The sequence below is a fragment of the Exophiala viscosa genome, assembly GCF_022695815.1.
Source record: "Exophiala viscosa unplaced genomic scaffold EDD37scaffold_1, whole genome shotgun sequence".
Taxonomy (NCBI): Eukaryota; Fungi; Ascomycota; class Eurotiomycetes; order Chaetothyriales; family Herpotrichiellaceae; genus Exophiala; species Exophiala viscosa.
Window position 1 is genome coordinate 4840407 of NW_026944353.1, and position 26226 is coordinate 4866632.

The 26226-nt window shown below is 52.2% G+C and overlaps 10 protein-coding genes across 10 annotated transcripts; 4 read left to right on the plus strand and 6 right to left on the minus strand.

Annotated features, from left to right (window-relative positions):
• Positions 1-106: 106 nt before the first annotated feature.
• On the minus strand, positions 107-2657 carry EDD37DRAFT_619169 (DNA methyltransferase 1-associated protein 1). Its single transcript, XM_062815851.1, has one exon. The coding sequence runs from the start codon at positions 2527-2529 to the stop codon at positions 145-147; it is 2385 nt and encodes a 794-aa protein (XP_062676190.1). The 5' UTR covers positions 2530-2657; the 3' UTR covers positions 107-144.
• A 242-nt stretch (positions 2658-2899) lies between these two features.
• Positions 2900-3726, plus strand: EDD37DRAFT_558947 (emp24/gp25L/p24 family/GOLD-domain-containing protein; the record flags this gene model as incomplete). Its single annotated transcript, XM_062813769.1, has 3 exons — positions 2900-3032; positions 3114-3520; positions 3577-3726. 3 exons carry the CDS (start codon positions 2900-2902, stop codon positions 3724-3726), a joined length of 690 nt encoding a protein of 229 aa, XP_062676191.1.
• Positions 3727-3847: 121 nt separating this feature from the next.
• Positions 3848-6574, minus strand: EDD37DRAFT_99435 (Ima1 N-terminal domain-containing protein). Its single transcript, XM_062820422.1, has 2 exons — positions 6275-6574; positions 3848-6229 (listed from the first exon to the last, which is right to left on the minus strand). Exons 1-2 carry the CDS (start codon positions 6395-6397, stop codon positions 4019-4021), a joined length of 2334 nt encoding a protein of 777 aa, XP_062676192.1. The 5' UTR covers positions 6398-6574; the 3' UTR covers positions 3848-4018.
• Positions 6575-6946: 372 nt separating this feature from the next.
• On the plus strand, positions 6947-7768 carry EDD37DRAFT_605160 (UDP-N-acetylglucosamine transferase subunit alg14; the record flags this gene model as incomplete). Its single annotated transcript, XM_062814798.1, has 1 exon — positions 6947-7768. The coding sequence occupies one exon, from the start codon at positions 6947-6949 to the stop codon at positions 7766-7768; it is 822 nt and encodes a 273-aa protein (XP_062676193.1).
• Positions 7769-7930: 162 nt separating this feature from the next.
• EDD37DRAFT_99522 (uncharacterized protein) lies at positions 7931-9549 on the minus strand. Its single transcript, XM_062820423.1, has 2 exons — positions 8780-9549; positions 7931-8729 (listed from the first exon to the last, which is right to left on the minus strand). The coding sequence occupies exons 1-2, from the start codon at positions 9278-9280 to the stop codon at positions 8094-8096; spliced, it is 1137 nt and encodes a 378-aa protein (XP_062676194.1). The 5' UTR covers positions 9281-9549; the 3' UTR covers positions 7931-8093.
• Positions 9550-10175: 626 nt separating this feature from the next.
• Positions 10176-13910, minus strand: EDD37DRAFT_646025 (calcium/calmodulin-dependent protein kinase; the record flags this gene model as incomplete). Its single annotated transcript, XM_062817691.1, has 1 exon — positions 10176-13910. One exon carries the CDS (start codon positions 13908-13910, stop codon positions 10176-10178), a length of 3735 nt encoding a protein of 1244 aa, XP_062676195.1.
• A 607-nt stretch (positions 13911-14517) lies between these two features.
• Positions 14518-15489, minus strand: EDD37DRAFT_99429 (uncharacterized protein). Its single transcript, XM_062820421.1, has one exon. The coding sequence runs from the start codon at positions 15246-15248 to the stop codon at positions 14757-14759; it is 492 nt and encodes a 163-aa protein (XP_062676196.1). The 5' UTR covers positions 15249-15489; the 3' UTR covers positions 14518-14756.
• Positions 15490-19091: 3602 nt separating this feature from the next.
• On the plus strand, positions 19092-22079 carry EDD37DRAFT_619183 (uncharacterized protein). The gene has a single exon (XM_062815852.1). The coding sequence runs from the start codon at positions 19515-19517 to the stop codon at positions 21699-21701; it is 2187 nt and encodes a 728-aa protein (XP_062676197.1). The 5' UTR covers positions 19092-19514; the 3' UTR covers positions 21702-22079.
• A 52-nt stretch (positions 22080-22131) lies between these two features.
• On the plus strand, positions 22132-23487 carry EDD37DRAFT_605164 (lipoate-protein ligase A; the record flags this gene model as incomplete). Its single annotated transcript, XM_062814799.1, has 1 exon — positions 22132-23487. One exon carries the CDS (start codon positions 22132-22134, stop codon positions 23485-23487), a length of 1356 nt encoding a protein of 451 aa, XP_062676198.1.
• EDD37DRAFT_99691 (fungal-specific transcription factor domain-containing protein) lies at positions 23348-26104 on the minus strand. The gene has a single exon (XM_062820424.1). It carries the CDS (start codon positions 25794-25796, stop codon positions 23733-23735), a length of 2064 nt encoding a protein of 687 aa, XP_062676199.1. The 5' UTR covers positions 25797-26104; the 3' UTR covers positions 23348-23732.
• Between the last annotated feature and the right edge of the window lie 122 nt (positions 26105-26226).

Consider the following 26226-nt stretch of genomic DNA (forward strand, 5'->3'; position numbering starts at 1 on the left):
GTTAAGAAAGCGTGGCATCCGACTGAGCGATTCCTGTTGCTTATGAATGGGCGTGGAGGGTTCAAAGCGGACAGAAGCCAAGTCGTCCCGGTGTGAAGAAAAGCAGCTCATGCTCGTCAGGAAATGCAGTATTCACTTATCTACCTATCTCCTCTTCTTTCTCCCAAGACCACTGCGATTGCTACCTGCACGGCTTGCCTCAGATATGACACTTGCAGAGCGCTTGTGCAGACGAGTGGCAGCCGGTGCAGGCGCTACAGGCTCATTCACGTTCTCCTCTTCGGCGCCGTCCTCATCAGCTTCCACGGCAGATTCATGCTCATCTGCATCAGCTTCTTCTTCCTGCTCAGACTCTTCAACTTCGGCTTCAGCCTCTCCATTTTCTTCTTCATCGTCATCATCCGCAGCCTCCTCCGCATCGCTGACTTCTGGTGAGACTTCATCTTCGTCCTCATCACGCTCCTCTGCATCTTCATCTTCATCAACACCAAGCTGAGGTTGGTCGTCGTCGTCATCCTCATCTTCTTCTTCCTCGTCTTCTTCCTCATCGTCGTCATTCTCTTGATCGAGGCGCGTGACAGAGATATCGAGATTGTCATTCTGATCTTCATCTTCTTCATCCTCTGCTTGTTCCTGCTGCTCTTCTTGCTCGTCATCGTCCTCGTCATCCTCCTCTGCGTCATTCCTGCGAGCAGATGCGGGGCCAGCATCATCAGCATCTTCATCCGCGTCGGCATCATCTTCGTCCTTATCAACAACCATGGTACTCTCATCACGGCCGTTCGTCAAATTGGTGTCGTCTCCGGGCTCATCGTCTTCACCCTCGGCATCTTTGTCTTCTTCAGGCACAGCCATGGAGCTCTCGTCCACAGTTTCGAGCTTGCTGTCGACAAATTGCGATGAGTCGTATTCCGTAACATCACCTGGGGCTTGACCAGGTTGCTCTTCTTCCTTGGGCAGGCCTAGCCTGATGCGCCTTGCTTCTTCCAGGATCTTGATCTCGGTGGCGACCTTTTCATTGACCTTTCTCGAATCGAGGAGTATATTGATTTCTCTGACCAACCTGTCAAACTCGCGGCATACGCGTTCTGTGGGCATAAGCAGGCGCGATGGAATCCCCAACTCGGTCAAAGCGGCTTGGATTTTAGTGGTTTGCGTTTGACTTTTGGCCATTGTCATGCGATTGATCTTCTCATGCCGGAATTGAACACCACTGGTAAGTCTTTCTTGTGGATGAGATACACCGAATCGTGTCTCTTCCGGGGGTGTCAGAATTCGGACGTTGGGTACAGATGTCGAACCCTTCTTTTGAGGACCAGCTTCTTCCGCTTGCGTATCCATAGTATCTCGCCGACTGTACTGATTAGGATGTCGTCCCTTGTCATGCTTCTGGGCATCGGTGGGTGTAGCCGATGCAGCACCGGACTCTGCAGTGCCAATCGCAGGACGAGGCTTCAGTCTCTTCTCCTTAGCAAGCAACGTCTGTAGGAGCATCGAAAGGCCTGAAGACGTTTGATACATAGCAGTTGGCTGCTCCTCGCCTCTTTCATTTCTTCGAATAGGCGCCACCGGCTCAAGTCTTGCGTACAGCTCTGCGCGCATTCTGATGAAATCGTCTTCGTTCTTCGTGATGCGATGAAGCTCTTCAAGCAAAGTCCGCTCTTCATCTGCCTCGTCCTTGGTTCGTTCGAACAACTTTTCTGCCATGGCCTTGCGCATCGTCTCTGTCTTAGCGTCGAAATTGCGCATCTTCTCCCACAACTGAAACTCGGTTTGGGTCATGTTGCTTGCAGGTATTTGCGTCTCGAGCATCTTTGCAGCAATGGCATAGTAGCGTTGTTTGAGGGCCTCCAGGGACCGGGGTGGATATGCAGGTCTGAGAGCGACTTCGTCGCCAGCTACTTCTCCATTCTGGTGAGTTGCGGTAGCAGACATCTCTCCGGTTTCATATCGGTCAGCGATAATGACCCATCGAAGATCGTAATCTCGGCAAAGTTCCATCAAATAGTCTGTCTCTTGTTTCGTCCAGTCGTCTGATTTGAGCAGTGCCTCATACTGCTCGTCTGTGTATGATGGCATCTGCACTCTGACATCCCACTTGTGTGACGGGAATTCTTCCTCAAACCGTATATCCTGCACATCGGGGGCAGCCTTCGAATCGTCTGTCATCTCCACGTCCGCGGAACCGTCAACACTGGAAAGGGCTGGCAGTCGTGCCTGTGAACCCGGAATCGCACGCTTCCAATGTCTCAACACTAAGCCATCTTTTCTTGCGCCATGCTGGAACGGTCTCTCCTCCCAATGTCTCGCTTTGAACAACTTCTGGGATATTGAGGGCCTAGACTTGTAGGACCGTTGTTCGACGAGCGCAATCGGAGGAACAGAGTCACCCATAAGTGCTTGGACTTCGCGCTTGAATCCGGTGACGCGAGGTTGAGGTTCGACATGCTTCTTCTTCTTGGGCGCAGGCTGTCGAGGACCAGCCTGGCCCAAGTTCATGATGTCGCGAATGTCGCTTGTCGACGCCATCTTAACGGTTGGGAATGTCCAGGAGTCGGTGTGATCTGAAAGGTATGACTATTGCGTCGTTTCGGTATCCATCACTATCCGAACGTCGAGACTACTGCACGTTCGGCGGGTGGAAATGGGTAAACTGCTGATGAAATGTCAAAAGAAGATGGATGAATTGTGAATGTGTTTGTAGACGCTCCGAGCACTCTGTAAATGCGGCGAGATTTTTCGTGTTTTCTCCGCACTGCACTACCTTACGAACTGCGGCCCCCTGAACCAAGATAATCGAGAAGCGCAACATTTCTCGAAGTACGTACGTTTGTACTTGTAAACACCCTTGTGCTCACCCTCCACAAGTCCTGCCACAACCCTATAAGCAGGACGAAAGATGAGGCTCCTCACAGCGACACTATTAGCAGTGTCCTCCCTTCTCTCAACCTCACAAGCCCTGTATTTCTACCTCGACGGCACGACCCCAAAATGCTTCTACGAGGATTTACCTAAGGACACGCTGGTCGTCGGTACGCTTTCCCTCAAGCACCACCACAATTCGCACAATCTGTACGAGAGAGCACTGTGAGGACTAACAGCGGGCAAAACAGGAACATACAAAGCCGAAGCATACAATCAACAGACACAGTCTTTCCACACCACATCCGACCTCCAAATCCAAGTGACGGTAGAAGAAGTGTTCGACAACGATCACCGCGTGGTCACTCAGACCACAGCATCTTCCGACAAGCCGTCAAAGTTCACTTTCACCGCCGCCGATCCGGGCCAGCACAGATTATGCTTCACGCCGACGGGCCCGGGAGCTATCAGTATAGCAGGGTGGTTTTCGAGCGCGGGCGCAACGATGGGCGGCATTAAACTGTCAGTGGACATGGCCATCGGGGCCACCAGCAAGATTGAGAGTGAGGACAAGAGCAAGATTGACAACATCGTGACCAAGGTCAAGGAACTGAACGCCCGTTTGACCGATGTTAGACGGGAGCAGGTCTTCCAGCGCGTACGCACACCCAAACCATATTTCACAATGACCCGTTAGACTGACTAGACACAAAGGAGCGAGAAGCCGAATTCCGAGACCAGAGCGAGGCCACCAACTCGAAGATCGTACGGTGGACACTGATCCAATTGACCGTACTCGGTGTAACTTGCGCATGGCAATTGTCGCATCTACGTGCCTTTTTCATCAAACAAAAGTTGACATGAGAGGCGGCAATCAGGTTTTATAAGCGCCCGTGTATGACTGAATTACGATCAGCTGTATTAATCTAGATGAGTGATGAAGCATTGGACTTGGGCTGCTCGATGGACACTATATTTCTGCTCGAACATCCAAAATTACATCTTAACGTGCTTCAAAACCAAACCAGTAACGCCTTGCAATGCCGCTATGCGAATGACCATCAGAATAACTCCGTTTTGTACAGATCGCATACCAAAACGCTGAACGACATTGTGAATGAGGAGGAAAAGCGTCTCGTCGTTAAGCTTCATCTCATTAGTAGCCTCGTCTTGATCTTGGGCCTGCAATATTCATTCCTGAAGACTCAAGACCCCAAGCATTGCGAGCTCCCATGCCTCGTCTTGCGCTGGTGGGAGGACGATCACTCAATGTGAGACTATCGAGCCCCAACATGCTTCGATCAGACGGTTGTCGCGCTTTCGACCGTGCTGTAGCTCCAACTGATGCGTTGACATCGAATCGTGGCCGATCGGGTTTCGGCGTTGCCCACTCAGGTACAGTGGACGTTGTCGCGATCGAGGCTTCGCTCTGAATCGATTCGGCAGAATCAGTTCGAGTCAGTGTTGGTGGTCGTGGAGTCGCCTGATGACCAACTCCTTTCTGTTGATTATCGCCATATGGGGTCTGCGTGATCTGCGCAGGCTTGTGGTCAGACATTCTGGTTGCATGATTCATCTGTAGGAATTGTTGTGGCAGCAAGAGAGCAACCGCTGCAACGCCCATCTTGTTCCACAGATCTCGTAGAAGTTCTCCAAAGGGGTCTCGCAGCATCGCAATCCCAATCAAGAAGCTCGCTTCGAGAGTGTAGATCAACAGGTGCCCAAATTGTCCTTGGACTCCACTGTCGAGTAGCGCGAATATGAGATGGCTGACCGGGATACAAGCACTCAGAAGAACAACATAATATCCGAACAACGAGGTGTTCGTCGCGATGGCGGCTTCAAAGATCCACACGATGACCGCTATCAGGAGCAAGAAGAAGGAAATGCCACTGAAAACTGCAGGGCTTGAACGTGTCGTGTGCAGACGCTGCTCTGGCTCGCTGTCAGTGGCAGGCTGTGCGATTGTCGCTGCTGTGTCGTGACCTCTGGGAATGGCGGATGGTCGATCCAGCGATCGATCGTGCAGAGAGAACACGGTACCAAAGATGTTCTCGAGCCCCGTGTCAGCCTTTTCTGGTGGAAAGAATCTGGGCTCCGCCATAGCGTCTCGAGACGATTCGTGCTGACGAGGAGGTATTGAGGACTTCTGAGGCCGATCAAAGAATCCAGGCGGGATACCGATTGCCTCTCGAGCTCCAGCTTGATTCTTATTCTTTACACCCTTGGCATTGAGTGCCGGAAGAGTGCCATAAAAGGGTGTTGGTTCGTTGGATTGGTATCGAACTTGTTTGAGCTCAGGGTTGAAAGTCGGTTGCGATGGAGTCCAGTCCATGGAATCTGCATTGTCCTCTGGCGGAGTAGGAGGCCTCCATTCCTGGTAGGTCGATCTCTCTGATGCTCCAAGATTTCCAACGTTGAAACCCCTCTCCTGCTCTTGCTGTGTTTCCTGCAGAACTTGTTCTGGTGGAGGGACGAATTGCTGCTTCGACAGGAGGGGAGCAGGATCTTCATGCCAATTCACCGGAGGAAGGTTCTTTACCTTCACGATGCCAAAGACGGACCACCCTGCAATGACCGCGATCGCCACAGCAAAGCATGCATGCAGCATAGCGGCCACTTTGGTGGAGAGTGGTACATGTGGAATGACAATCCAGGCACTGAACCTCAAGCCCAGCAAAGCCAGCTGCACAAGATAGTACTTGTCCAGTCCGTCTAAGCTCCCCGCACTGTTCGCTAGCTTATGCTGCCACCCGGGATTCCACCAAATGCACGAGAGCCCCGCGGCCAGCGAGAGACCTACGACTGGTTCCATGACATCGAGACAAGGAGAGACAAATTGTCGAAACATGATGCAATGTCGAGGCTGGAATCCAGGCATGAAAGTTTGTTCACTGATTTGCGAGCCATAGAGATGCCATAACAGCTGCAAAGCCAGGCTAAGAAGATACCCTAGCCCTGCGGCGCTGACCAGGAGACTTCTCCAACCCAGCCTGCTTGAGATTCTCCTCTGTCGTGATTTCCCCAGGACCCGCCGTAGGTGATCACTTCTCGCGTTGTAGGTCGCTTGGTGTAATCTTGCCCTCACACTCGGTTCACAGCGGGCGCAGCATTGCGGATAGCGCTGTTCCAGACTTTTCTTGTATGCCGGTAATTCTGCTTCCAACTTGTCGTATTCTGGGTCGTCAGGATCGGGGAGGAATTGTGAGAGATTATAGGTATAAAGCTGCTGGTTTTTGAGGCATGTCGAGCAGAAGATGGAGTCTGCCGCTGAGAAGTCGTCTTGCAGGGGATCAGTGGCCACGGGTTGGGCGAAGCGCTGCGTTGGCGCTGCCTCTTCAACAGGAACGTCTGCTATTTCTCCGTTCTGCAAGTGTTAACATTTGCGAAGACATCCTTGAAGCAACCTTACCTCGTCGAAGAAGTTGACAGCCAGACAGTGTTCGCACTGAAATCTGCGATCTTGTTTCCTGCTCGACTTTGACCTTCGGCCACAATAGTGGCAATCAAGGCGTTGGCGCAGTTGGATGGGCATGATGTCGCATTGTCAAAAGATCCAGATCAGCTGCTTGAGGGCTTTCAAAGAGGTACACCAGAGATTTCACCGCATATGTACATTTGTAGAGTTGGATAGTAATGTCTAGTGATTGAAATCTGGAGAACTAAACGTATTGCCACAATAGGATTAGTTTGAGATCTCGGATATAAATGTTTTGAGATCTCCGGAACAGAAAGACATAAAGGACAGCAGACCATATCAGTGACAAAGTGCAGAGACAACACAGTCCAAAGATGTCGGTTTGAGACTTGACCAAAAATGATCCATAATCAGAGAGGCAACTACAGTATTCCATTGATCTGCTGCGCACTTACCCGAGTCAAGGTGTGGCGGCACGACATCAAACAATCCGCTTAAAACACCAAAACCTCTTTCGCAGGAGCCGTACGAGAAGAACTACCTTACCATCAGCCTCCGATCCTCAAAGCAGTCTCAATCATGGACGGTCAGCATAATCCACCCGAGCCAGGCTCACTATCATACTTCTGGACCACGAACTTCTCAGACCACTTCACCTCGCTCCCAATGGCCAGGCAATTGATCCTCCTGGGTCTCGTCATCTTCTTCGTCCTAGGCAATCTCACTTTCTTCCGCCTCGCAACAATCCTGTCGCGCCCACAACCCTCCCGCCGCCCGCGGGGGTCGCCCTCGCATCCAACATATCTTCTCATCGTCCTCGGCTCAGGCGGCCACACAGCCGAAATGCTCAACATCCTCTCCCAAACGCCCTGTCTACAACTCGACTTCACCCACCGCACCTACGTCGTCAGTTCGGGCGACGACTTCTCCGCGCTCAAAGCGCATGAATTCGAGAAGCAACTCCTGTCCGACTTGTCAAAGACGGATATTGTCATTCCCGAAGGCACGGCGTCAAACTACGATGTCGTGACCGTCCGACGCGCAAGACGTGTCCACCAGAGCATCATGACTACGCCATTTTCCAGCCTGGCTTGCTTAACAGATTGCTTCGCTGTTCTGACCGGCTCACACCGCGATATAAAGCCCCGCCGCCCGTCCAGGAACAAATACCCTGACATGATCCTGACCAATGGACCAGGTACTGGTGTCATTGTGGTGTTAGCTTCGATTATCTTGCTGTTCCTTGGCTACGGTGGTCCATTGACGATTCAGACATCTGCAAGTAGTAAGGACGGCGAACAGCAGGACTTGCATCCTGACAGTGGGCAAATGCGCTGTATCTTCATCGAGAGCTGGGCGCGGGTTAAGACACTGAGCCTGAGTGGCCGCCTGCTGAAGCCTCTTGTGAGTCGCTTCATTGTACAGTGGCCGGAACTGGTCAAATTGGAGGGAGAGAGGGTCGAGTATATAGGACCGCTGGTCACTTAGTATAGATCGACTTAGCAAGCACAGCATAATTGCCCAACGTCACCAGACAAAAACGAGCTTGAAGACGTTCGACCGTAATATTTCTTTGATACGGTATTGGAACATCCACCAGTAGTAGTCTCCACTGCCATCCATTGACGTGGTAGTAGTGCCCCAGTCCCCATATCATCACAAGAGAGTCATATATCTGTACAATGCTTTTCCAGCAGCGTCCTTGCTAAGTGAAAGGATCTATGCCAACACCTATATCCGACCAAAGAATTCGACCCAGAAGAAGGTACAATCACTTTCCCATCGCCATGCTTAAAGCGGAACCCAGTCCATGCTATACGGCCACCTTCTGCTTTTTCTTTGCACTCTTCACCTCTTTGAACAACCGTATCGTAGCCTCCGTGACACCCCGCTGCTTGACCTCTTCTGCTCTCTGCGCGGCAACCCTCTTCTTCTCCTCAGCAAGCTCCATTGCCGGCGTCTTAAGCTTCCTCGACTCATACCACACGGCGCGCGCATCCTCAAGGACCTTCAACCGCACATACTCATCCTCATGCCACGCCCGATCGCGGTCGTACTTTTTCTCATTAAGCTCGTCGACAATCGATGGGTGAGGCAACACCGGGTTCCGCTCGTCAAGACTCGGCGTGTACGACTGGTACTCGACCTCGAACCGGCTCGTGTCGCCATTGAAGATCTGGTATTTCTGCGGATCGTCTTCCGGCCAGGGAATCTCGACGTCCTCGCCCGCGATGAACCGCGTGTGTCGAGGGAGGCTGGAGTTGGCCTCACGCTGAAAATACGGTGCGCCACCGCGCAGGTGCTTGACGATCACGTCGCGGTCTTTGCCGGTCGCGTCGTCTGTCGATCGATACACAAGACGTACCGCGGATAAGGGGAGTGGCAACTCCATGCTCTGGAAGGGCATTCGGTCTCGTAGTCGTGAGCCCTCGGGTAATACAACGTCGGCCTAGAAAGCATTTAGTAATAGGCCTCACGGCGAGAAGTAGGCACACGAACCATATTCAGACCCTCGATTGCCAGCTCTTTCCTGTGCAGCTGTACTTCATTCACCGTCCCGATTTGGCCGATTATACTCTCGTGGCCTTGGATCACGACCACGCGGTCGCCAGCGACAATGTTGCCTTCGTTCCCTTCGCCTTCCCACTCTTTATGTTCGCCAATCAGGCCTTCCGAACCAACCTTGTCCCCACCGCTGCCTCTGGGAGCATTCCGGGCCCGTTGTGGGAAATTGGGACCCTGCGCGAGTATGCCACTGACAGTGCCATAAAGATCTGCTTTCTCGGCGGCATCACGTTTCGATGCAAGCGGTCCGGCGATCCAGTCTTCTCGACGATTCTTCCGCTCATCTTTGACGAATTCTCGCTTCGTCTTCTCTGCTGCAATCTGGCGTGCCGCGTGCTCCCGCCATTCTGCCTTAGCGTCCTTCAAGTTCTTCTTTCGTTTGGCTTTAAGTGCTTGGTTCCGCGCCAGAAGGTTGATACGGAGGATTCTCTGCATCGCGAAGGCGGTGTCGGAGTGTGTGTTTGCGATACACAGGAGAGCTCCTCACCACGGGTGGGAGGAGACGGAGGTCGGATGCAGTGTTAAGAGGTGGTGTAGCAAGCTCGTGGCGACATATCAGTACAGTTTCGAGCCTGATCAACAATACACAACCCCTCGACAGGCCTTGACACCAGGAAGCGAAGGACAGGGCGCCGCAAGGATGTGTTATACAATGTGAGTGAGTGCTCTGAGTCGTTGTCGCTCATTGACAATATTTTTGGGGTGCGAAGTTGGAGTTCAGAATCACTGGTCACGTGCCCAGGGTCACTCCCTTTTCGCTGCACTCCGAGCAGCATCAATTGTATACACACTTTTACTCGTCATTAGGTACCATGGACACAAAAGTACACTCCGAACAGAACATTGGGCGTGAGATGAATTACTGACGGAATCGAGTGAGTACCGTCCATTCGTGATCGAACGACGTATATGGAAGATTTGCCACCACAGCTGATGAAAAGAATCTCTAGTATATCATTTTGTTTCCCACTTGTATGCTGTTGCTTTTTCTGTTGTTCGAAGATTTCATCGCAGCTGGTGTACAAGCAATTTTGCCCTAATCATGATATAGCACATATCCTTCCTGCTTTTTGGATGTTTTCCTTCCCTCCAGCATTGACGCAGCACAAGGTACCTTCCCATCCTTCCAGCACACTGCTAGGAATCTCGACAAAAGATTGAATCGCATTACACAGCCATTCCGTCAGAAGCAGAATGACACCCGACGCCGAACTGTCTAATCAGGGTATCTATGAAAGAAAAAGGACCGTCAATGAAAGGGGATGTCGTGGATCGTGAAAGGGCATGATATCGGAGGTTGAAGAAGTCGTGAGCCATGCTCGGGAAGCCATCATAGCTTCTTGTGCGAGCTGCCCATCACTATGCCTTCTTCATCGGAGTCATCGTCGCTATATCCATCGTGGTCGTCATCATATGAGTGAACAGGCCAGTCTTCTAGTGCTGCACCTGTAGCATGCTGCTGTAGTCTTCCGTGCTTGATTATAGTGTCAGCCGTGCGCATGAAGTCAGGCTCGGCATCTTTGGCAGATAGTGTGCCATCCCGAGGAACCTCTGCAGGATCTGTGTGGTAGTAGCCCTCTCCAGGTGGTGAAGAAGCACTGGATATAATACCAAAGCTCGGATTAGACATGCTGTGAGACACACTGCTGGCCTCATACCCATCCAGTGAGGAAGCAATGGTGCTTGCTGACGGGCCACCTTGGATAGAGTCAATCGAGAAGGGGGACGGTTCGTTCGTAGGCCGCGTGCGTTGCTTCTCGAGGAAAGCAATATCGTCAGGAGACGGAGGGCACTCATCGGGGACTGGCTGGCTCTGCGGCCTCGAGGCAGCTTCGGCAGCTGCTTCGGCTTGGAAATTGGCCTCTTGAATTAGCCTTCGCTGGTTGACCTCCCGTGCTTGCTCAAATGCCCCATGGGAGGATGCAGGGGCTTGAACCGTGGACCTCTGATTCTGTATGTTCATACCAGCCGACTCGCGAGGAGCGGTGTTGTAGTCGATCGGTGACACGACACCCACACTACCCCTTAAGGCTTCAGGTGGTTCGATAGACCCAGCGGCCGAAGCTGTACTGACAGCAATGCTAGCTCCTGCATGAGCGTCACCTTCCGAGGAATGACGACTCGGCGCTGGCGACTGATCACCCCTTTGCGAGCGCCGATCTCTACTCCCAAGTCGACCAAGGGTCCTGGTAGTACCTTCCCAAAGACCATCGACCATAGCTTTTATGCCTCGGTCCGGGAGGACTTGTCGCTCGAGCTCGGGCAAAGTCTCTGAATGGGGAAGTGGCATCCTCTGCATTTGCGATGCTCTGATAGTTCTGACGGACTCGGCAGTGGATATGGCGGAGGCGGCTCGGTCAGGACCACGAGGCCTGCTTTGACGCTCATCCATAGGGCTGACTGCCGCTGATGCTATTGATGGCTCATAGAAGTACCTGTCGCGCGGGGATTCGTCCGGACTGGCTGTCTGACTTTGTGCAAGAGGATGCTCGGAGTTTTCTCGTGACGTTTTCAGAGCCGCGAGAAGCTCGTCACCTCGCAGGCTTGATCTTCGCGCATCTCCTATCCTGTCACGGTCAGTCTTTCCGACTGTGCTAGCGCTGGACCCCGATGGTGATGCTATGGATTCGCTAGACTGACTCGCAGAAGTTGCAGAGCTCGGAGCTCGGCGACGCGTGTTACTTCGCCCGAGAAGACTACCTGCAATTCTTCCGGCTGTGTTGAGGGCGCGTTCGATGATGTTTCGCTTGCCGACTGCATGAGATAATTCTTTATCGTCGATCTCCAGAATTTTTTTCTTGCTATCTTTGGCAAGTTCATCTGGTCCTCTGATCCACTTCCCAGGATCCACCATGCCTTCCACCACCCATTCGTGTTTCTTGGCTTCTTTGATCGTCATGCGCTTTGCAGGATCTTTGATGAGGAGCTTGCTGATCAAATCACGTACCGCGTCTGGAATGGGCTCGAACTTGAGCTCATAGTCCAACCGCTTGTTGCAGTTGATAGAAGAAGGGACATGGTTAGATGGTTTGTCGCGTGAAGTGTCCACGGGGATAAGTCGACTTTTGGGACAAAAAACTTCGGCCCTACACACGGCTTCGTGAAGTCCCATCTCATCATTGGCATAGAAGGGCAGGCGAGCGTAAATCATGCAGTAAAGGGTAATGCCTAACGCCCAAAGATCGAGAGCCCCAGTAATTCTTGGGCCATCCTTTTCCTCGAACATCGACGGGTCCTCGTAACAGAGTTCGGGCGCCCAGAACGCTGGAGTACCAACTGACCTGGCCAGCTCTTTCTCGTCGTCCAAGGTCGAGACGTCCTTTTCCGTAAGCGCATTTTCGGAATCTTCTTCTGTCGTCGGGCGGCCGAGATAGGAAACTCCAAAATCTGAAATTTTCACATTGCCGCTGGCCGACACTAGTAGGTTGGCTGGCTTGATGTCACGATGAATGATACCAATGAAATGCAAGAACTCAAGTCCGCAGAGTGTATCTCGGAAAGCTCGTCGCGCTTCCTCTAGTGTCAGAGCAGGGACAAAGCCGTGTTCGTCGTCTGACTCGTCGAAGTTGAACTCGGACGACATGTGTGATACGGCACTGTTGGCGATGCTGAACTTCCGGTCTCGGTAAGACTCCGGAACATATGCGCCGTACATACTGCCCGCGAGAACGGAGCTGGAGTACCCGTCGTGAGAGCTTGTCCGGCTGGGACTCGATGGATAGAATGTCCGTGAGGCAGAGCGAGAGATGTCCGAAAACTCATCTTCCTCGTCGTCGCCGCCATGTTCGAGGCTCCAATGAGGTACATTCCGGGCGTTCGACAACCGAGCTCTTTCTTGCTGCTGCAGATCATGGCGTCTTGCAGCCTGCGCAACAATAAACGAGTCCTTTTCACTGACTTCAAGTGGCACCTCGTTGCCCACACGCTCTTGGGAGAAACGGTTGTTGTTGACAGCGAGCACTTCGCGAACACCTGGTTTCCTCCACTTGATTTCTGATTTCTCCACGTATTCCAATATCAAGTACACCTTGTTCTTGTTGGGATCGTCGATGACTTCTAGGAGACTGACAACGTTGGGGTGTCTTGCTTTCTTGAGAATAGCCACTTCTCGCTTCGTCCGGTCTTCTGGAGCTCCAAGCCGACCCAGCCGTCGTTTCGCAGAGTATCTTGGCACTATTTTCACAGCTACCAAGGTACCCTTTTCAATATCTCGGCCAAGTTTGACCTTGCCATGCTCGCCACGACCCAACTCTTGAACAATTTCGTAGTTGTTGATGAATTTGTTTCCTGTAAAAGTATCGTGCTCAATTTCCACCGTGTGCGTTTCCCTGGGGAGCTGAAGATGATGTAGTTGAGGTTGCGGGTCATCAGGATTGAAGAGCCCAGGGCTCGACATCGGAGTATTGTCTGCCGTCCTGGTGTTGTCAGAGACGGTCTGTTGCTCTCTGCTCTGCTTCATCCAGACGGACATTTCGTTGTAGAGGAGAGTCTGGGCAGGGTGGGAACTCCGTGTCCGAAGTGGATGGGCAGGACGAGGAGATGAAGCAAAAGATGCTTGTAGAGTCGCGAGAGATTGGGCGGGATATGTGGGATGTGAGTCGTTTGGCCTGGAGCGAGAAGCCGAGAATGACTTTGAGTGAGACGGACGGCGGCCGCGAATTTGTCCATGTGAGGATCTCGTCGAGAGACCGCGGTTGACAAAGGCACCACCAATACCAACATTGCGGTTGTCCTCTTGAGCAGACATGGACTTCAATGAATTCGAGGAGTTCTGAGTGGACGAAGGCAGAGACTGTTGTGCTTTGAGCGGGCCAAAGCCGGGCGACCCAGTAACACCATACTCTAACTGCCCGTTCAACCCAGGGAAACCTTGTTCGTCAATGACTCCTGGAGGCTCCTGCGCCGACAACGCTTTCGGTGTGTTGCGCTGAGTATTAGAGTCCGTCTCATCTCTATACCCTGTCTCAGGCTCTAGGTCGTTGGAGGCACCGACGCTCATTTTGGCTTTGTTTGCGTGTGCTTGTTGCAACTTGGGATCCCATGTTATGCTGACATCGTCCGGCATATTTCCACAGTGTACTGAATATTGTCTGTCCTGGGAAATCTGTTGGACATTTGAAAGACAGGCTGATAGACAATGCTACGCTCAGCAAAGGCCTTTCACAGCCACGTTGTCGTACAGCCTTGGATGACTATCATTTCTTTCCTCAAACACTCTGACAGCGATATGCCTTGGCCATCCATCCACCGAGGAATCCTCCTTAGACGTAGTGTGAGACTTCTCGGTTCGACGGGAACGGTCTAAGCTATGCCACCGGCGCAGGCACTTGTCGATTATCGAGTACACAGGGACAGTAAGGTTTACAGCGACAGCCGCAGTGAATAGATTCGAGTCTGAAGGAAGGTGAGGCTGCCAGAACTCGGCAGTGTCGTCGATAGCCTCTCGCGGCCGAAGGTAAGAAGGTTTTAATAAACAACAAAAGAGCCACGGAAAAAGGCTTCGAAAGAGCCCAACGCAACGAGGAAGGATTGAAGATTATGAATTGAATGAAGAGAACATCAACGACCACAACTGGCTCTCAGCGTGCGTGTGTGTCGGTGGCTCGAGTGCAGGACGATGGTGGTAAAGGCAGCGGAATAGTGAACCGGCGAGAAGATGACGGAGGGGGAGGAGGGCGGCGGAAATGCCCAAGCTAAAATGCCCCAATGTAAATCGGGCTGCTGCTCGTTGGCCAGCGAGAGAAGATGCTCGTGGATGCTTCTCAGGCACTGGGGCTCTTGGTTTGGGCCCATGGTGGGAAGGCGAAGCAGATGCGGAGCCTTTTTTGGCTGCAGGTTGAGAGAGGGTCTCGTTCCCAACGCAAGCCAACGAAACGGATCTCAGTGGCTCACTTATGGGCGTCCTTGCGTATCATCCCTGGCTCTTGGGCTTGAACCACCAACAGAAATTGGCTGCCGTAGGCCGCCTATGAGCATGGACCACTTCTTCGCTTATTGCAAAAAATAATGCCAGCCCGCGACCACGGAACATACCATCTGAGGCTTTCTGTCTATAGAACGGAGTGTGCCTGATTGTCACTGAGACAAGGAGTTGGCCAAAGCCCACGACACAGCTAGCAGACACAGACGCTGCAGTCAGCTTGATAGTGGCCATGGCCGAAACGAGACTACTATCAGACTGCGCCAATTTCTCTTTTGGCCCTGCTGCAGATGTAGACACTCTATGCAGAATCGACGCAGGCAGTGCTCTTGAATGAGGCCGGAGCAAAGACTTCAACCTCGATGATCGAGTCGCTACGGAGTCCTTCTTTGCAACCCAGATGTAATCAGGCCACGGCCTCGCATACACGAGACTGCTTGTTGCCACAACAATATGCAGTAATTGTTGCTGAACGCTGTGCATAAATTATCTTCGACCAAACTGATGCAAGCATGCGACTGATCATAAGCGACCGTGCATTACCCACTTTGCCGGTGCTTGATCATCACATCACTTACTGACCCTCTATGAAGATGGCGGCATGGCGGACGCCCTTGTGATTCTCACCATGACATATGCCAGAGCACAAAACTTCATGAGACGCTCACTCCACCCTTCTGATGTTCGCCACGACTTTGCACCACACTCTTTCGTTCGACATCGGACAACTATAGGCAGATGTTGCCTCGTCTTTCTCCGCCTTCCCACCTGATGTTCTGCATCCTCTCCACAGTCCTCCAGATGAAACGGGTCGGCTACAAGTTTGCACAACAGAACGCTAAAAGAAAAGTGTGTGGAGAATCGCAACATGTCATGCCACAATCTAGGGGGATGGTCGACATAGGCTAGCGAAGCAGAAAGCGAATTGAAGGCCCAATACTGCACGAGGATGGGGCTTCGCACGGCTAATCGAAGTCAACATCTGTGCCACCTCTTTTTTCCACGCCTTTTGCGAACGGCCCGCTGATGGTAAACCCCAATGGAGCCGCACCATGTGTCGTCACCAGCGGGAAGTAAGGTACTATGTACCTACTTGTGGTCCGGGCTGTTGATATGGATGATACAGCATACCAGCTGTGATGGCAAACAACAATCATCGTAGTGTCAAGGTATGGTGGTGGCAGAATTACTATGAATACTCGTACTCGACGTGGCAGAATTTTCACATGCTTCATCAACAAGATTTGCACGTCCGACCACCCTGATAGCCAATGATCAGCAGGTCATCTATTTTCAATCGCTGAATTGGGGGAGCAGCCCTATATGATAGGCTGTTGGACTGAGCATACGACAGTGGTTCCGGTTGAAAAGACTGGTCAACCACTTCGCCATTCATCCAAAAACATGCAGTCTGAGTTCAATCCTTGCCAATATCCAGCAATTTTAATGTTCTTGTGAACATCAGCTGTACCCTCTACTCCTCTTCCTGTTCAGTTGCATGGTGTGGTGCAGTATGCCGCACCTGCAGCAAGACTGCGTGGCAAATACGGAGCGTGTGTTGAGTGGGAAGGGTGCAAGCGCAGAAGGATTGAAGCCCCTGCATAGAGACATTGTCTGTTCAAGATGAACAGTCGCCTCGTTTATACACTTTACAGATCTATGTTGTCGCTAAATTACTAACTCAACAGAAACGACCCAGGCCATGCCCTGTTGATGGTGCCGAATACCCGCAACATCTCCTTTTGATGGCAAAAATGTGCAATCAGATGCCAATGCGATCGCTATCATGGGACTATTCAGTTTGTCATTATTATTGCCGCGCAGGGGGTTGTCGGCCACAGAGTGTACTAATCTATAGTGTCAATCTATACTAGGGATCCTAGCATGTCTCTGCTTTATGCCTGTTGGCCCTGTGGATTTAGTTAGCATGGATTCTCAGCCTAGTTAGCCTCCAGCAAGCTTCGACTCTCTTGATGTCGACATTTCTCCTCTTCTTGATAGCCGCCAGGATGTTGAAGGACGGTCCCCCTGTAGGATCAAAGGCTATCCTGGATCCGCGAATGCGCATGTCAAATCATACCACCTTGCTCACGCTGCAATCGAACGGGAGGGGTTTGTCATTATCGGCATGGATCTGCTTTTCTTTTCGACACGTCAGATAAATCATCATCATTCGTGGTCAAGACTTTTCCGTCTCGAGCCTAGGTTGGAGCCTGCATCTAGGTCTAAAACGTGCGTGGCGGGCCAACAAGCTGGGGTTATAGGCGACAGAGCACGGACAAGCTGCTGACCAGTGCGAGCTTGCCAACCTCGGTGCGGGATCCTTCGAGTCAAGCCACTGCGGCGATGACCGCCGCTGTTCATGCGCAACATCCCAAGCCCGTCCCCGGGTGATCCTGAAACAAGACTGTCAATCATCCACCACTCGAGCGCATCAAAACACAGTAGTCCCTGAATGGTTGCAAAGCACGTGGCTCACTGAACTCTCTTCGTGGTATACTACTTCTTTCACGTCTGGACTCTGAATGTGACATCTTAGTGGCCACGATAAACGATTCAAAGTCCTCAAATGCACCCTGAGCGGCTTGCCAGTCATAGCTGAAATGGCCATTAGCGATGCGAGGCTACAGGTGTCCGGTGAGCCAGTGACCGGTTTCGGGCGTGTGCATCAACGAGACAATCAGCAAACCTTGACTACTGCCTACAGCCATCTCATTCGAACCCTGGGGTTATTCGCTGGCCAACGTGCGCTCCCTATATCTACGGACCAATTGTCATAATTGTATGGTCGTTGAGAACACGAAGTCCGAGAACGTGTCTTTGGCTTTGCGGCGACAGCGTACGTTCTGGCAACAGCCCCCCTTCTGTTCGGACAGCTTTGCAGAACATCTCTCCGGGTTCTTTTGAGGTTGGACCCGCTATGCTCAGCTCGATACAAGCAATCTACCCTGCCGGTGCCTGACCGCTGCACTTGAATTGCCCTGTCGTACAAGCCGAATGACGGGGAGCTAGGTGTGATGTCTCATCATTTGGACTTAACGTGTCGCATACTCCCTTTAATCGATAATCGACCATGGGGCGCCATTGTGACGCATATCAATGTGCGCAATCTCAAAGTGCAATGGGACATGGTTCTTCTTCAGATGAACCACTGCCTGATACATCCTTTCCCAGGACTTCTTTCTGGCCATCCGCAGACTATAAATTCTCCGCTACTGACTTGCGCAGTTTGAACCTGGCCACAAGGCGCCTCTTACCGACTTGTTACGACTAGTGCAGTCTGAAGTCATCTATCACCATACAAAAAACATATGCTGGCAATAAAGCCCTCAATCTGAAGTTGGAGTCTATTCATCAACGATTCGGCCAGGTGCTCGGATGATTCAGGCCCTCCATAAGGTTGCATTCGTCGTTGTCATCACTCAGATGGATTCTCTGCACACTCGCTATGGCTGCGCAAGCGCGATGACCCTCCATGTTCAGCGGCATTGTCGCGTCGATCTTCAATCACTTTGCTGACGAAAGTCTTGAATCAGCGTGGGGCGTTGACATTCGTCTATCTGAGAAACCGATCTCCTGGTTGTGCCTTAGGTAAGTGTCCTAGGACAGCACTGTCAAATCCCTGTGTGAAATCCAAGGATATGTCATCATCTGAGCGCGAAATGGAAAGTGATTTCCTAATATGGAAGCCGGCACTTGAGACAGGCAATGAGCAATGCATCCCTGAATGCTCGTTCGGAAAAGGCTAGTCCATCTGGTGCAATGCGTGCAAGTGATATATTTCGAGCATCCTCCCACTTTGACAGAGTGAGTGAGCAGTGGAAAATTGTTCACCTAAAAGCCTGATCAGAGGCAACGGCGACAACACTCAACCAAGCCCGCTATCTTCCACACCGGCAAAATGGTTCTGCAAATGACTGCACCAAGTGGTAAGCCACCGTGCACACTTCCGCCAGGCCACTCGAGACATCGAAATTCCAGTGCGCATAGACTTCTGATGTTTTCTACTTTATCATGTCAATCTGCTGCCGAAGAGACACATTCACGGCGACCTCTGCGCGATGGTTTCAAGGCTGGTGCGGAAGAAGTTGGGGTGATAGCGTAAGCATTTTGAAATACTGTACGAAAATAGAATGCCGGTGGAATGGCGGTTGAACAATGAAGATCGGAAGCAAGAGAGAGCCACTACTGCGGAATTGGTAACGTGTTGATTATTATGACGAAGACCTGACCTACTAGTAAGCATGGAATTAACCACAACAGTACCAGGTACAGTACTGTGGTAGTGACAATTAATCAACTTGGCAGCTTTTGCAATTGTCATCAATTGACAATACCTCTGTAAACACCGCATTTTGGGCATCTTGCACCTGCATCTCTGTCAATTGTCTCGTTCTCCGTCGCTAAACTCATATTGCTCGTCGTGAAGGCCCTTGTCTTGCAGGGATCTGCCTCAATCACTTACTACTACAGTATCAATGCTCTCGAATTTCATCTCTAGTGGTTACATGTGCCACAATGCACGCGTGCTTATGTCAGTGGTGTCTTCTCTACTCGCGTTTAGCGACTTCGTATAGCCCTATCTCTCCAATCGGGCCCTGAAAACCCTCAAGCCATGGATTTCGGAAGAGCTTGCTGGTTCCTGAGAAAGTCTTGTTTCAAGAGACCGCTTTGTCTCCGACCCATTAGGCTTCCAGATCACATTTCAAATCCGCCGAATCTGGCGTGCCCTCCAATGATTTGACGAAGATGCCTTTCAAAAACGGGTTAGACCACCACTACCCAAGCATCTTGCGCCTCGTGTCTGGACCTGGATCGCCTAGCCTTAGGTATCTGTACCGAGATGGAGTTCCATCGAGATCCAAACGCTCAGCTAAGGATGAGGAAAGCAGTATAGGAACCACCGTCCATCTTCTCGATCTCTTCGTCATACGGCAATCTCTTCAAAAGAGTCTTCTGCCTGTCTTTGCCGCCATGGCCACGACGACACTTCTTCATCAACTTCCGGCCACGGAACAACTCCTTCTCCAGCTCTTCCCCGACTCAATGTCTCAGGACAAGCGTTCACCCGGTCAACCCGTGCCCTTCCAGGGAGAGTTCTCCTTTGTCAACAAGGACGCTGGCAACATCGACTCCAAAGACCATAACGCTGCGGTTTCATGGCATGTCATGAATCGCTACGAACGATGGAAGAAGCAACAACAAGCCAAACAACTGCGGGCCTCTGCTAATGTCCCGGTGGGGCCTCTCTCATCCCCGACGCAGCAACAATCACAGCAGCGGTCCAGATCAACGGCAGAAGCGCACCGGAGACAGTCCGCACCCGTACGTCGAGTTCCGTACGTAGTCCCCCAAAGCCCCCGATTGACAGAACCTTTGCAGACTCTGCCCAATCCTACGGCCACACCATTCGGTTTCGACCCATGGATGGCGGAGCAGCCACTGCAGCTAGGGTACCCGGGCATAAGCTCCGAGCAGACATCCACCAGTGCACCACGGACAACAGTCACATCCGTTACTTCGACCCCTTCCACTCAGTCAGGGATGGTCGAAGATGATCCGTCTGCGCTGCTTGCTTCGATGAACGCGCCCATAGACCTGGGCGAGATCATCTTCGACACGGCTACCTCATCCATGAGCCCGCTCATGAGCACTCTGATAGCATTTGCATACGAAGTATTCATCCCTCAACAATGGCCTAAAGAATCAGACCGTAGTCCAGGCGCTTACGAGATAGCGCGCTGCTGGGATGACACAACACTTATCAGCCAGGATACGTGCTACGCCAACGCATATCTAAGTCTTCTAGCGGCAACTTTGGCTGTTCTCACGGACGATGACAGTCTAGCCTATCAGTCTAGGTACTTCCAGGGGCAGGCTATGGTGGAACTGCGGCAACGAGTGGCCCAACTGAAGTCTCCGGACCTGGTTACTCTCAAAGCCATTCTCAAGCTCTTTTCGTCCGAAACCCTGGTTGACAACACAGCCGTGGCGCGCATGCACCTGAAAATGCTGCGCAATCTAGTAAACTCCGCTGGAGGCGTCATTTTGATGGATTCCTGGTTTCGAGAAGACCTTTTGTCCTGCGACTGTTATTTCGCGCTCAAGTACGAAACGCGGCCCCTTTTTCCAGCCCAAGAGTGGACCCCCGGACCGCTGAGTCAACCGTGGAAAGCACGACTGTTGTCAGCCGGTGTTTTCGGTGACCACGCAGCAGGAATTGATCCGCTGATTGAGCACCCTGTGATGAAGGCGGTTGTCACTGACCTGCGTGAGCTCTTCAAGGCCCGAGAATATACTCAAAACCACGACGTGCCGACGGACGATCAGCTCTTGAGATGGCAACAGCTGCGCAAGTTTGACTGCATATCAAGACTAGCCGACCACTATGTCAACCTTGCGATATATCCTCATCTATTTCTGCGACCTATAACGCAAGCCTGTACCTGCATTACGACGGCGTTGATGACCGCGATGGTCCTAGGCTCTCCTGAACCAGTGCGGTTCGGGCTCAAGCAGATCAACGACCTGCGCAAGAAACTGCGGGAGAGTCAGGCGGAGAGAGACGGCGCGCAGGATCGGCGACTCCGACTGTGGGCGTTGTATGTAGGCTGGCTGGCCGAAAAGGCACATCCTGTGAATGTGAGTCAGGAAGCGTGGTTTGAGAGCAATTACCGCAATGCAGCGGTTGAAATGGACTTGTCCGGCTGGGAAGACGTGAAGAGGGTGATGAGACAATTTCTGTTCTCAGAACGACTACATCAAGAGATCGAAACCGGCCGTCCACATCGTATCATGGACGTGAGGCAAGGTATATATTCGACATCAGGTTGCAGTTGGCGAGAGCCTATTCTCGAGTCCAACTTCACAATGGATGAATCTGAGGGTGAACTCATGTCTGCCGCGGCCGGCAAACAAAGGGCTGATGAGGGTTGAAAGGGTCAGCTCGAAGCAAGTCGCTGCACAAGAGCTCATGTCGAGAAGTTTGAGCAAGGCGTTCCTGGTTTATGGACTTGAGGTCCCAAGGACTGATTTGGTGGTGGAGCTGCGATCAGTCATGCTCAAGGGGATGTGACAGCTTTCCTGATCAGGTGTTGGTGGACTCCATATGCGCAGGACATAGTTAAACAGGTTTTCGAACCTGATAGTCAAGAGATACCCAGTGGAATGGATCAAGTAGATGGGCTCGAATCTCATGGTCAACAGGAGCATTTGTACTCGTTTGAGAGCTAAACCCAAATCGGAATACTCCCAATCCGGTTGGTCACTTTTATCTTCCTCATCGTTGCTCCATCTTCAAATAAACATTCGGCTTCTTCAGCGTCACGATGTCGCTTTCCCATTCTGTATATTACTTCTCAAGCCAATGTGGAGGGCATTGCCGCCGATCCTGAAACAACCAACATTCAGACATCTTAGCCGGCGGCCAACATTTGCCCAATTTCCCAGTCCACGCCTCCCTTGTCAAGCATCGGGATGCTTGACCACCGGCACCGATCGATCATGGAGCCTTAGAGACCTACGGGGCGTCTCAGACGAGACGTCACCCTTGATCTTCCACCTCACCTCTGACAACCCCTACCATAACCAGTCCATTGAACACTACCTGCTCACGCACTCGCACCCCGAGTCACGGATCCTCTTGTTTTACACCAATCGCCCATGCGTGGTGATCGGCCGCAACCAGAACCCATGGCTTGAAACGGATATTAAAAGGCTAAAACAAGGCGTAAGACCCGAACACGAAGATAGACCAGGTGATTCTCCAGTTACAAGAGGCAATGCGCACGCGACACCCGTTGACCTCGTACGTCGGCGCAGCGGAGGCGGCACCGTCTTCCACGACTCAGGCAACCTGAACTACTCGGTCATCGTGCCCAACAACAGATCCTTCACACGCGCCATTCACGCTGAAATGGTCGTCCGCGCTCTCTCCCCTATGTCCTCAAACTACGACTTCCACGACCTCCGTGTCAACGACCGCAACGACATCGTCATGCGCCGCGGGGCTGGAAATCAGTGGCTCAAGGTCAGCGGCAGCGCATATAAACTCACACGTGGAAGGGCTTTGCACCACGGTACGCTCCTCTACTCGAGTCCCTATATAAACAGAATCTCAGAGTTACTGAGAAGTCCCGGACGAGAATCCATTCAGGCCAAAGGCGTCGAGAGCGTGCGTAGTGCTGTCGGAAACTTAATGTGGACGCCAGATCCTGTGAAAAGACAGACATTGAAGAGCGAAATCACAGAGAAGATCGTCCAGGAGTTCTGGCGCATGTACGGCGGCACCACCCAGAGACAGGTGGGTTGGAACGAAGTCACTCTAGGCGCAGACGAGTGCGGCGAGGATAAGAATCCGGAGATCGCTGCTGGTGTTGCCGAACTCATGTCCCCTGCATGGCGGTTCGAGCAGACCCCTCGCTTTGATTTTTCCAGTGGCCCACTTGACGGTCTGGAAGTCGCATTACAGGCCAATCGTGGTGTCTTGGAACATCTGGTCTTGAACGGCCGCGCGGGCGATGTGCTGTTGGAGCGCCGGAAGGAAGACCTCCAACAGCCGGTCAGATTGCATGATGTTCGGAACTGGAAAGGCCTGATCACCCGGAAATCTGTTCAAGATGAGGACAAGGACGCTGCCGCAGTATCAGCACCGCCAGAGGATGTTCAGGTGTCTGATGCACTGGTTGACAGAATTGAGGCTATCTTTCCCAGATCAGAATGATCGGATGACTAGATGGATCTGTTAAGTTGCAGAACGGCTGCTGATGGCCAGCAACGCCAATAGACAACATAGCGATAGACACGGATCCCCGCTCTGTAGTCTGCGCCGTACATGCTCGTACCGAAGAGGGTCGTAAAAACACATGTTGTACTTTTACATGCCCGAAAACGATCATTACGAGCCGAGCAACCATGGATCTAAATGATATTCATTAGACAGTGCAGGACCTTTCAAAAGATATACGCTCAAGCCATACCAAATACAAGATCATGCCCCGACACCACAGCATTCGGATCAAACAGGTCCCAGCCCGCGACAAAGCCCTCGGCGCTCGCCGACCGCCCATCACTCACACTGAAATCCTCCCAATTCAGCGTCCCCATATCGAAGCTCGGCAACCCATCACCATCGAACGACCGACTGCCAAACCTCAGTTTATCCAACTGTGCGGGACCAGGGTACAACAACCTCAACAGCTCTGCATCCTGCGCAGGGCCGAAACTCGACAGACTAGGAGGCCTATTCGAAAAGACTGACTCCAACAGTGGTCCTAGTAAGCGCTCATACACGCCGGCGTAATTGGAGACTTCGTTCCAGCCTTGCGCGGCAAGAGCCAGGAAATTTGCGGTAAACACTTTCGTCATTTCGAAAATCTGTTGCGCTGAGAATCGTGCGGAAATAGTGTCGAACCCGTGGCGCAGACAGAACAACACGACCATACTATTCTCCAGGACGTGATGCGCGATCAGCCATGAACGTCGGTAGAAGCCGGACAAAATATGGTCGCGCAGAGATTTGGCGCTGGAGCACGCGGCCTCGAAAGCGACCATTAGACTGCGCTGGGCGGGCATGGGTATGCGCGGCGACGGACGGTGCAGATTCATCAGGCCATGCGCCAGTGTGAACTCTGTGAGTTCATGGCCGTCGTTGTAGTCTTCGTACCACGCTTGGAGGCGGCGTTCCATGTAGACTAGCCAATCTTCCCAGGATTGCCCTTGTTCTAGAGGTTTGCCTTGGAAGTGCACTTCGACCATGGCGGATTGCAGTCGGCGGAAGTGTATCCATCGGAGACTGTGGAGTTTTGTTTCGGCGCCAGTGGCATCGATGCCGTTGGGATGGATGTGCCTGTCGTCGAGAATCGAGGGGAAGTGCGCGTCAATGGTTTGGTCGGGGATGGACAGTGGACGTTGGAGCGCCGAGCAGATTGCTCGATCGAAGTTATATGTCGCCCAGAATATGCGTCGGCGTAGGTCGAGGGTGAGTTGGTCGAAGTTCAGTGCTTCGGGGGCTTCACGGTGCAATCCAAGCTCGAGGCAGGCACGCATCGCGGCACCGGTTAACATCCATACATTTGCGAGCCGTGGGTTGATGGATGCGTATTGCAGGACCATGAGTGTCACTTGGATGCCGGCGAGGTCCGATGGGATGTTGGCCTTGTCTGTCATATGTTGGATACCCTCTTCGAACAATGTACTGGAGAAGACCATGTGTTTGGTTTCGTGGCCGGTTCGGGCGCTGCCAAGAGTAGCGGACGTGGAGAGCATGAGATAAATGATGAGGAAATCGAAGGATGGTGGGACACTGCGGTGGTTTGGTGGGAGCTCCTGTAAGGTCTTGACCACGCGTTCGAGTTGCTGCCATAACGAAGGCGCGTGGAGGACGGGAAAGATTGGATAAACTCTGGTCATATATTTCTTGATCAGACTTCGGACGATCGGGGTCGGGATGCTCTTGAGCATCGCACAGCTGACTTCTTGGACCCCACGGGAGATGGACTTTCTTCGTGCTTCTCGCGGACTACCCGATGCGATGGCGGTAGATGGGGTTAAGCTCATTCGGACCCGTGCTATTAGATCTGTGACTCCTGGACCGGTTGGAAGAATGGCAAAGATCATGGCTTGCAGTTCTCCACAGCTCATCACTTCGTCCCGAACAGTGTCTTTAATCGCTGTCGTAGAGAGGTCGAGTGGGGGTCCAGAGGGCTCATCCAGTTTGGGTGCATCGAAGATGGGCACTCCTGTCTCCTCCATCGGTAGTCCTTCGTCGGTTGGCATGCCCGCCAATATGTCAGAGGCATTGAGTTCGTCGAGATGTCCATTGCGGGCGAGTTCGCTTTCGACTTTGGCGATTTCTGACTCAAGATGCTGAACGATGGAGCGCGGGATGTTTGGATCTTGGTCTTTTGAGCTGTAACCTGTACATTCTGCTTTTGCGGCGGTGCATTGGCCGCAAGGAATGGCACGATCACATTTGATCTTGCGTCGACGACATCGCGCGCAAGAAAGGACAGAGCGACGACATTCGGCCATGATTGGTTAGAAAAGACCCTGCCACATCACAGACCGTTGAAGTGGCTGATTGTTGTTGGAATAGGCGTAATCCGAAGCCACGAAGTGATGGTAACGGAGTAGAGAGTCGAGGTCAAAGTGGACGGAGTAGTCAGTCACTCAGTCGATCGTCGCAAGGCGGAGAACAGCCGTAGGAAGGGTAAGTTAACTTTCTGAGGGAGGGGGTGAGTGAGTGAGTGGCAGGGTCTGTGGCAATCAATCTGTGGTTGTAATCTGTATCTGTGCCCTATCGAGGCTATCGTTTGTCTATGGGGCCCATGCAACAAATCGCAATTGGTAATCTGTGATTGAACAAGAAGAGGATGAGGCAGGGTGCCATGCTTGGTGCTGGTGGGTGCTTTGCCTATTTCTTATCGCCCAATACTAAAGTGGTATTAACTGTATCATTGCC

Coding starts and splice junctions, on each gene's coding strand:
- EDD37DRAFT_619169 (XM_062815851.1), bottom strand. CDS start 2,529: ATGGCGTCGACAAGCGACATTCGCGACATCATGAACTTGGGCCAGGCT.
- EDD37DRAFT_99435 (XM_062820422.1), bottom strand. CDS start 6,397: ATGCCCATCCAACTGCGCCAACGCCTTGATTGCCACTATTGTGGCCGA. Junction 6,230..6,274: donor CTGTCAACTTCTTCGACGAG/GTAAGGTTGCTT, acceptor TAACACTTGCAG/AACGGAGAAATAGCAGACGT.
- EDD37DRAFT_99522 (XM_062820423.1), bottom strand. CDS start 9,280: ATGCAGAGAATCCTCCGTATCAACCTTCTGGCGCGGAACCAAGCACTT. Junction 8,730..8,779: donor CAATCGAGGGTCTGAATATG/GTTCGTGTGCCT, acceptor AATGCTTTCTAG/GCCGACGTTGTATTACCCGA.
- EDD37DRAFT_99429 (XM_062820421.1), bottom strand. CDS start 15,248: ATGCACAGCGTTCAGCAACAATTACTGCATATTGTTGTGGCAACAAGC.
- EDD37DRAFT_619183 (XM_062815852.1), top strand. CDS start 19,515: ATGCCTTTCAAAAACGGGTTAGACCACCACTACCCAAGCATCTTGCGC.
- EDD37DRAFT_99691 (XM_062820424.1), bottom strand. CDS start 25,796: ATGGCCGAATGTCGTCGCTCTGTCCTTTCTTGCGCGCGATGTCGTCGA.